The 10,471-nt window shown below is 41.1% G+C and overlaps 1 protein-coding gene across 3 annotated transcripts in view; it reads right to left on the reverse strand.

Annotated features, from left to right (window-relative positions):
- ZCCHC7 (zinc finger CCHC-type containing 7) overlaps positions 1-9,973 on the reverse strand; it is a 272,450-nt gene extending 262,477 nt beyond the window's left edge. Inside the window, exons 1-2 of one of the 3 annotated variants that reach the window (XM_023727502.1) lie at positions 9,860-9,973; positions 4,820-5,447 (exon numbers count right to left, since the gene is read on the reverse strand). In XM_023727502.1, coding sequence (XP_023583270.1) covers positions 4,820-5,426 — 607 coding nt within the window. In that variant the 5' untranslated portion in view covers positions 5,427-5,447; positions 9,860-9,973. Of the gene's footprint in view, positions 1-4,819; positions 9,763-9,855 lie in introns of those variants that run through there. The other 2 variants (XM_023727503.1, XM_012554388.2) reach the window with 2 other exon arrangements.
- Between the last annotated feature and the right edge of the window lie 498 nt (positions 9,974-10,471).

Raw genomic sequence — 10,471 nt, forward strand, 5'->3', positions numbered from 1 at the left:
GCTGGAGAGGTTGTGGAGAGACTGGAACACTTATACACTGTTGGTGGGAATGTAAAATGGTACAACCACTTTGGAAATCGATTTGGCGCTTCCTTAAAAAGCTAGAAATAGAAGTACCATATGATCCAGTAACCCCGCTCCTTGGAATATATCCTAGAGAAATAAGAGCAATCACACGAATAGATATATGCACACCCATGTTCACTGCAGCACTCTTCACGATAGCAAAAAAATGGAAACAACCTAGATGCCCATTAATGGATGAATGGATAAACAAATTATGGTATATCCACATAACGGAATACTATGCAATGATAAACAACAACGATGAATGCGTGAAACGTCTTATAACATGGAGGAGTCTGGAAGGTATTATGCTGAGTGAATTTAGTCGCAAAAGGACAAATATTGTATAAGACCACTATTATAAGAACCCAAGAAAGGTTTAAACACAGAAGAAAACATTCTTTGATGGTTACAAGGGTGGGGAGGAAGGGAGAGGGGTATTCATTAACTAGAAAGTAGACAAGAATTATCTTAGGTGAAGGGAAGGACAGCACACACTACAGGGGAAGTCAGCACTACTGGTCTAAACCAAAGCTAAGAAGTTTCCTGAATACAACCAAATACTTCGAGGGACAGAGTAGCAGGGGTGGGGGTCTGGGGACCATGGTTTCAGGGGACATCTAGGTCAACTGGCATAAAAAAAAAATTTTAAGAAAATGTTCGGAATCCCACTTTGGTGAGTGGCATCTGGGGTCTTAAAAGCTAGCGAGCGGCCATCTAAGATGCATCAATTGGTCCCAACCCACCTGGAGTAAAGAAGAATGAAGAACACCATGGATACAAGGAAAGTATTAGCCCAAGAGACAGAAAGGCCCACGTAAACCAGAGACTTCATTAGCCTGAGACCGGAAGAACTAGATGGTGCCCGGCTACCACAATGACCACCCTGACAGGGAACACAACAGAGAGTCCCTTAAGCAGCAGAAAAGAAGAGGGGTTGCAGAACTCAAATTCACGTAAAAAGAACAGACTTAATGGTTTAATTGAGACTGAAGGGACCCCGAAAGACATGGCCCCTGCACTCTATGTTAGACCAAAACCAAAACCATTCCCGAGGCCAACTCTTCAGACAAAATTTAGACTGGACTATGGGACATAAAATGATACTCATGAAGAGTGTGCTTCTTAGCTCAAGCAGATACATGAGACTAAATGGGCAGCTCCTTTCCAGAGGCAAGATGAGAAGGCAGAGAGGGTCAGGAGTTGGTTAAGTGGACACAGGAAATCTGGGGTGGAAAGGAAGAGTGTGCTGTCACAGTATAGGGAGAGCAACTAGGGTCACAAAAACAATGAATGTATAAATTTTTGTCTGAGAAACTAACTGGATTTGTAAACTTTCACTTAAAGTACAACAATTAAAAAAAAAAAAAAGACTGCCTCCTTTTTTAACTGAAACCTGCCTTTTTTACCAGTAAGCCTCTCCCATGGAAACCTTATCATCTCCAATTGGTTCCTCTATTGTCAATAGAAAGAATAGTCCCCCCATCCCTCCCTTGCACCACCACTCCCACTCCAGTGTCACACGATGTCCATCATCTATCATCCCTCTACTTCAAGTCCACATCCTCTCCATTTTCTCACCAACATCATTTACCATAAACATGACACAGTTCCAAGTTCCTCAATGAATTCAGCACCTAGTTCATGTTTTTCTCAACCTACCTACATCCTGCCATCAACATCATCATCTCTGCAAATTCTTTAGTGGAAAGGTAGAAACAGGAGACAGAAAGCTGGTTTCAAAGGAAAGATAACAAACTTGCTTTTCAATTTACCAAGCTTTCTTTTTAGTATGTTAAACCTGAAAAGACAGTCAGATACCAAATAGAAATATTCAGTAAGGTGGACACGGGGAACTGGCACACAAGAAAGACGCAAAGAAAAGGAGATGCCAATTTGATCATCATAAACAATGAAGTGACCGATGAAACTGGGTGTGATCTCAGGCAATTAGAGGCAATTTAGAGAAAAAAGAGTAGACTAAGTGCTTGTTTTGACCTTTCTACAATGTTAAGCCTAATCCTGGATCATGTGGTTTCTTTCATCTTGCTCTAGCCTACTAGAAAGTTATGGAGCCCGTTAGAACAAGTTCATTACAAGTCCATCTCTTAATTTTGATGGAATACTACTTCTGAGCAATCTTTTTATTCTCTTAGTGTTGATTCATTAACACAACAGTTTCCAACTTAAAAGCTACAGATTTCCTAGGGAGCTGTAGAATTAGTTACTGCAATGGGTCCCCAGAGGTATGCATTATATAAAGTCTATTCCCCAGTATATGTATTTATATTTTTCAAATATGCACACAATGTTGTGCTTAATAAAACACAAAGTCATTAAGAGAGTACTGAATAATAACTATTTGCTAACAAGCATTTTCTCAATGAATAAATACAGATACTCCTTGATTTACAACAGGGTTTCGTTCCAACGACTCCATTGTTAGGTCATTTCTGACATAAGTTGAATACCTCATTTTTTTTCCTTCAGTTTTCATTATTGCCTTTTATTATCAGTATCTTTATAAATCCAATCTTTATTTGTCTTTGGGGGTTGGCACAAACATGGAAACATCGCAAATTACACACCTAAAGATTGTATATAATACCAGGGCTTCAAACCAGTTTGAACTGGTTCAGTCATGGCCCACAGAAACAGGGCAGCGTACGCACTGCACAGCAACCAAAGCCTCTGCCCATGGGATTTTGTCCTGAGTAGGAAACAGCGCTGCCCCGCTCAAAGATGGTAGCCAACCACACCGCTTTGAATGTATGTCGCTCTCTACAGTCCTGCCAATAACCCAACCACCTGAAATCAGGAAACTTTCAAGAGCCAATAATCCAATCTCCCGCATCAGGAAACTTTCAGGAGCCTGATGCGGGAGACTGGATTATTAGCAGGACTATGCAGAGAGAAACACATTCAAAGCGGCACTCTCAGCTGCCGTCTTTGAGCCTGGCAGTGCTATTTCCGACTCAAGACAAAATTCCACAAGCAAGAGCTTTGGTTGCTATGCAACACTCACGCTGCTCTTGTTTCCATCGGCCATTACTGAACTGTTTCGAACCAGTCTGAAGCCCTGTGTGATACATATTACTAAAGATAAGATGAACAAAAAAGGGGGGGGAGGGGCAGTCATAAGTGCGGTTCTGTAACTCAAATACAACCTAAGCTGGGGACTACCTGTACTAAAAATATAATTACAGTCATGGGGCAGGGGTCCACAAAATTGTTTTAAAGTCAAAGAGGTGGTCATCTTCAAAATATTGGGAAGAGTAATCCTTATAGCACTTAAACATCCTTTCCACACTCCAAGCTTCCAGTTAACCACTGCCCACTTCCACTGCCACTACTGCTTTCATTTTCCCAAGGAAATGAAATGCATCTTCATAAATTCCCTCATCCACTTGTCTCTCTACCTCAATCTATTTGAATTTACTCTTTTTTTCCTACCGCTATAAATGTTAGATGATTTAACAATTAATCATGTGTCTCTTCCTTTTTAAGACTAATTCATCAATGTATACAACTGATCCTATCTCTTTCCTGGCTCCCCTACCCATCAAACAAGTTTAATCTCTCCTTTTTCAGAAATTTCTCCCTTCTACCTAAAAATATTAGCAGATTTCCTTATTCTGACAAAACTTTACTTGATTCTGCTCTATGTTCTAGCTACTATTCTATTTCTTTTCTTCCTTTAGCTATCAAATTCTCAGTGTTGGCAAACTACAGCCTGGGCCAGCCACCTATTTTTGTAAATAAAGTTTTACTGGAAAAGCCATCCCCATTTCTTTAGGTATTATCTATGACTACTTTTGCACTACAAGGGCAGAGCTAAGCAATTAGAGATCCCACGGCCTGTAAGCCTAAAATATTTACTATCTAGCTCCTTAAAAAAAAATAATTTGCCAATCCCTGGGGCTCTAAAGTATGGTCTAGAGTCAATGCCATAATTTCTTCCAAGGACAGCAGGATGCCATCAGAGGTTTTGGAGCAGCAGTAAAGTACCATAATTAAAAGGGCATTTCAAGACTTCTGGTTTAACAACAGTGTGCAGGACAGATATTAAGGAAAAAAGAACATTTAGGAAATCTATTCCAAGTGTCTAGGCATTAGGTATAACAGGAGGAAAATGAAAGGCAGTGCTTTTTTAAAGGAATAAGCATCAAGACTAGGTGACAATGTGATAGAGGAGACAAAGCTAACAGCGAGGTTCAATCTGGACGATATGGTTCTCAGAATTTGCATTCTCTCTTACAGTCTACTGTAGACTTACAGCTCTTCAGAGTTCCCGGCCTTACTGACTGTGGAGTTCCTAAAATCCTAATTCTAATTTCATGTCCTCTGTGTACAAGGTATTCCCCATGCTTGCTAACTGGCCAGCTCTTGGGTAAGCAAATCCTTTGGAAAGAGGTAATCTCAGTAGAGTTAGCAGAATGAGAATACAGGGCCAGTGTCGGAGATGAATAGAGTACTCACCTGTGGTATCAAGCAGAGAGAGAGGGGAATTAAGATTTCAGGTCCAGAACTGGCTCTAGCCAAACAGGAAGCAGCTATGAATTTGCTCACAGCAGAAGCAGAAAGTCTTTAGGATTCTGACATACTCTTTCTGATGTTCAGAAAGACCATCACTAGAGTGGTCTAAAAGGTGAGGAATTACATGGAGCAAACCCTACTGGTCTTTTGTCTAGAAAAAGCAGTCTTCTTTATTAAAGGTGATACTACTTTTCAAAATGGCCAACATGATACTAACCTTCATTAACAGTATTTTCACATCCCACAAGGTTGAGAAGGATATCATCGTCTTTATCATCATCTACTTCACATCCCAGTAGCATCCAGCTTTCCACATTATCGCTTTCTGAAATGGTGCTGTCCTCCTCTTCACTTGAACTGACCTCTATAATCATGACCTCTCGGATCATATCTGATCTCTCTTCAGGTTTGGGCTTCTCAATACCCCTCTTACATTTCTTATCAGCCAACTCATTAGAATGAATAAATGCAGGAGGACACTGGGTCTTTTCTTGTGGTTGAACTCTAATATTCTTTCTTTTACATCTATAAATACTATCTTCATCAGACAAAGTGATGACCTCTGACCCATCTGATAGCTGGATGACCTCACTATCTGAAAGGATAATTAGGTTCTTCTGATTTGCTTTACTACTCGGTGATTCAGAACTCCCAGAGTCCTTTTCTTCATGTTCTTCCTCTCCAGCATTACCAAGATCTTGGGCATAATGAACTTGGCTGTAGAGTTGAAATTCCACCTCGCTATCAACACTTTCACTAGATGATTCTTCACGATAAAGGTCATCTTCATATGCTTCTATAGTCTCGTAACCACCAAACATCATGGAAAGTCAGTAACCTTGATGCTGTAAAAAACAAAGTCATGCAAATGTATTTAAAAAGCTCAGATCGTGTCTGTTTACTACATAACGTTGTCACCCTTAGAGACAACTTCTGTGTAAGGCCATCATTTTTCTCAATGACTTAAAATTTTAAGTAGCTCTCACTATTCCATCCATCCTTCATCCTTTCCCGTATACATTCTCACAGAGGAATACTATTTCAACTATTAACTAAAATCCACAGCAGGAAAAAATTATCAAATTTACTGTTTCGGTGTAGATTTTTACCTCAACTAAAAAATAATCTTATGGTCTTTCGATCCTTGACCAAAGGAATCCATAAAAATATTTGATAAACCTGGCTTAAGTAAGTGCTAGCTATAAAGACATGTATGAAATAAACTTATTAAGTACCTAAATTTGGGGCAAAACTTGACAGCTTTGAGAATAAAAGCATGAACAGAAATACTTTCCTACTGTGAGCATATTCAATCCTGCTCAGCTTAATTAAACATCACTCTCTAGTGGAAGCTTTCCTTGACCGACCAGACTAAATTAAGCATGCTCTTATAGGCTCACACGCTCTTATAGGCTTCCACAGCACTTTACATTTCAAAACATTCATCCTATTTCTAATTACTCAATGTAAATCTCCCAAAAGCAGATCACAAACACCAGGAAGGCAGGAACTACTAGCACTTACATTAAAAGATGGATCCCCAAAACCAAGCACAGTATGGCACTGAGGGGGCTCTCTAAAAATGTTTGTTGACTGAATGAGTGAATAAATCAATATCATCATCAGGCATTTGTTCTTCAGCCCTGATAAATCTAGTATGTGCATAAAATACGGAAAGTATGATAGGATGAATTTCAGAGTTGTCTTCAACTATTCAAAAGTCTTAAATTCTCATATTATCAACCAAAAATCTACAGGGTAGATGTTTCAAATAGGTACTAATAGAATATTGATCAAAATGAGAGCTCTGGAAAAATAACTCCTGTTTGTTCAAAAATCAGGGGCAGCCCAGAGAACAATAACAATGCCAATTTATTCTTTCTGCTCCACTTTTAGTTATAAGAACCCAAACCCATTGCCATCAAGTCAATTTCGACTCATAGCGAACCTACCAGACAGAGCAGAACTGCCCCATAGGGTTTCCAAGGAGCGACTGACGGATTCAAACTGCCAACCTTCTGGTTAGCAGTCGAGCTCTTAACCACTGTGCCACCAGGGCTCCTTTAGCTATACAGTACAGATAATTAAGAAAGAACGGTGGTTTTCTTAGTTTCAAATTCTTTGCCCATAATGTCAGGGTGTTCTGACAGCAGTTTTGGTGATATGACCAGCTGACCCCAAAAATCAAATGAACAAGAGCCAAAAATACACTACACTCATCCTAGAGGTTTTGTTTCTCTTCCAGAAATAAATAAATCAACCTTTAATGCCTTTTTTCTTCTAAAAGATACAATATACCTGTTCCCTTATTACACTATGCTCTTCAGGCTGCTACACTGTTACTGCCATACAAGTTGAATGTGGCTGTCTGAATAATAATGCTCATAGCATTTATCAGTTTATACTGAAATGTTAGCCTCAGAGGAATCCAAATAAAAGATGAATCCTTTCCTTTTTATTTAATAGGTAAATTAATTCTAAAAGAAGTCAGAGGAATTATGTTTCCTTCAAAATCCTCACTGGATCCATCCTCAGGATCCAGTGTGGACTTAAGATAAAACATAATTCCGGTTCAGCACAGAAAAAATTAAAGAGCTAAATTACAGAGTTACAAATTTGTACTACTCTTGGAGCCATCCCAAAGAAAAGGAATTAAGAATAGAGCCATAGGCACACCTGTGAATATATGCCAAAAATAAACTACAGAAACATAATAAAAACTGACTTCCTTGGGTCTAAGGGTTTATCTCTTTCCCTGAAATGTAGAAAAATGAATTTAACAATTTAGCCCCTATGGCCTTTAAGAGGATTTTGCACCTTCTGTACTTGAAAACTGCTCACCATAACTTGCTTATTTATATAGCTTATGTATGCCAGCGTTAAGGTTTGCCTGAGGCTACTTTGGTTTATGCTACTACTTTAATTACATTCAAATGCATTTAATTTACTTTTTAAAAAAGTGTATACTCAAAGGAAAACTATGAAATATATATATACTTGGAATGCTTTCTTAGTTGCTTGATCACTGTACACAATCCCAAGCATACTTAATTAGATAACACAAGTGTCCTATGACAGTCACAAATTACAATTTTTAATTTGGAAGGGACCATTCAGATTCTCATATAACCTCCTCAATTTACAGATAAGGAAACTGAGGTCCAGACAGACAAGGAGGCCTATCCAAGGTTATGCAGCTGGTTAAGAACACAGCTAGGACTGATTCACATTTCCCCGACTCTCAGCCAAGTGCTACAATTTTTAAATTAAAAAATATACAAATAAATAAATTTTAAATAGTTTTTTTTAAAACCTCATTCAACTCTGTATTTGCATTGGTTCTAGCACCTAAATTTACCTTACAGACATCCATTTTACTTTCCAGTGTAGTACAGAACTTAAGAAAGAGGCATTTTAATTGGATGGAAAAGCACAGATCTTAAATTTGTCAACTTACCATCCAAGAGCCTCCCAAGTTAGTACTCAAGACTACTGCAATCCCATGGCCAAAAAAGGCAGTTCTTATAAAAGAACCTAAAATATTGGTTTGGCAATGAAACTCATCTAAAGAATGAGAATATAGAGAATAAATGCAAAGGCTCTCACCGTTCAAAAACGGCAGTGGTATTTATTCACTGAATTTTTTAAAACTAGATAAGGTTTACTTAAGCTTCCAGAATTTATTTATAAAATCTTTAAAGCCAATGCCACTGACTACTGGTCATTCCAGACATTCTGCTTATCTTCTTCCCATGCACTTTCATAAAATTATTAGCTTAGATATTCCTTCTTGATGACATAGGCATCTAATCTCAGGCAGATTTAAACCAAATCCACAGCTTGATTTTATATCCACAATTTTCACTGGAAAGTGATACATAGTTTATTTTCAACTTAAAATTTCTGACTTAGTCTTAGTGAGCTGCCCAGATAGTGACAGATTTGAAACACAAATAAGTTGACTGTAGTGTTAAAATTTCTGACCATGAGAAGAAATGTGACTGCCACTTAGAATCAAATCCAAATTGGGTAGAGAATCTCAGCATGTGAAACAATGGCCACAAAGACAGAACACAAAATCTTGGTGGGAAAAAATTATGGTCAAATTCATTCAGACATGTCCCAGCTGTTCTTGGGATACATAAAAGTCTGTTTATTGGAACTAATCCTATCTGGAAACACCTCCTTCACCACCTTTCCCTCAGCCCTTTTCCTTTTGACACACGGACTTAGTCTCGAAGCTGTTTTACAATCCTCATTTCTTCTACAAACTCTCACTTCCATTTCTCCCTCGGTTCATTCCCTACCCTTAGATTCTCTGGGAAACAGCAATACTAAACTGTCCCAAAAGCATATCGGTGTCTTAAATATACACACAGACCACTTCAAATTCTTTGGAAGTGATAGACTTAAGTATTCAAAACACCCCCAAGAGTCATCAAATGGAACCCTCTGGTTTTATTTGTGGGGAAACGGGCTCAGAGAAACGTACTTATTGAGCTAGAAAAGCCCTAAAAGATCTCCCAATTCAATGCTGTAATCTGAAATAAAGATACATTCAGCCTAGAAAAGAGATTTCTAGTATCACCAGCGAGCCACGGCTAGACTCCAGGCCTGCTGACTCCAGCCAATTTTCCACGGCACCGGGAGCTCTTCCTTAAAGTTGAATGCAACTGTCGGCTCACTGGACGTGAGAGATAAAGGGAATCTGAGTGAACACGATCCAAGTCTCCTTGTTTTACATGGGAAAAGGGGCACACGTCTTGAAATTTTTTTGGTCCCACTGCTGCAACTGCTGCTTCTGACAGCAGAAGCTGGCGGTGACCCAACACTGTTCGGTCCTCACAGGCCAGGCTCACTTTTGGCGCGGCCAGACCTCCACGTTTTAACAGACTGGGAGGCTTCCCCAAAAGCCAGGGAAGTCTTGAGGGACGGGGGAGCCGGAGCAGGAGGTAAAATGGGCAGAAACACCACCCCCACCGAGGCAGCAGACGCTCAGCCCTTCTTGAACCACGGCCTCAGGCCTTGGCCTGGCAGGAATAAGCGGACATCCCCGCCGGTCAGCCCAGCCGCGAGGAAAGGAACTCAGCTGAGGGGCCGCGAGTCGCGCCCCACGCCGCCACAAGTGGGGACAGAGAAGAGACGCGAAGGTCGGCGAAGAGACACGCGCTAGTTCCATAGCCCAGCGGGCGAGGAAGAGGAAGAGCAGGGGTACCCCGGCCGCGTGCGGCTCTGGGTCGGTCACACACATACTCACTGCCGCGGCTGCGACCAGGAAGCACCAACCAGGAACCAAAACGCTTAGAGGGACGGGGAGGGGCGAGGACAAGTGAGGTAGGGAAGCCGCGATCGTGCGGAGCCGGAAGGAGGGAAGACACTTCCGGGGAAAACACTGCTCTCGGGAGTCGTCTTTCCGTCCCCGCCCACCCTCAGGCCCTCCGTGCGCATGCGTGGAAAATGTTAACCCTTTCTTTTCCCCGTCGATAATCTTTTAGTTTGCCTTTCTTGCATTGCTCCTTCCCCTTCACGGCTTCTTTCGGAAATACTTAGGCTGGCACCTTGATAGAGGGTGCTTTATTTTAATGTCTTGCACGAAGGAGGTGCTACTTACTGGGCAAAAGCGGAGAGGAGCTCGCGTCCTTCTATGCGCCCAGAAAAACTACAGTTCCCATGGATGCTCTGGGGCGGGCCTCAGAACGGGCTCCGCCTCCTCCTACCTAATCCCGGGGGACACCCGCCCACTGCCATGTGGCGCAGGAGCGGAGGAGAGGCTCAGGTAGTGGGTGAAGGCCCGAGCGCAAGACAGCTTGGCCGACGAACCCCGGAATCCAGCCAAGGGAAGCCGCTCCAACAGCGCTAGTTGAGTGAC

Source organism: Trichechus manatus, unplaced genomic scaffold (assembly GCF_000243295.1).
Source record: "Trichechus manatus latirostris isolate Lorelei unplaced genomic scaffold, TriManLat1.0 scaffold00016, whole genome shotgun sequence".
In the NCBI taxonomy this organism is placed as follows: domain Eukaryota; kingdom Metazoa; phylum Chordata; class Mammalia; order Sirenia; family Trichechidae; genus Trichechus; species Trichechus manatus.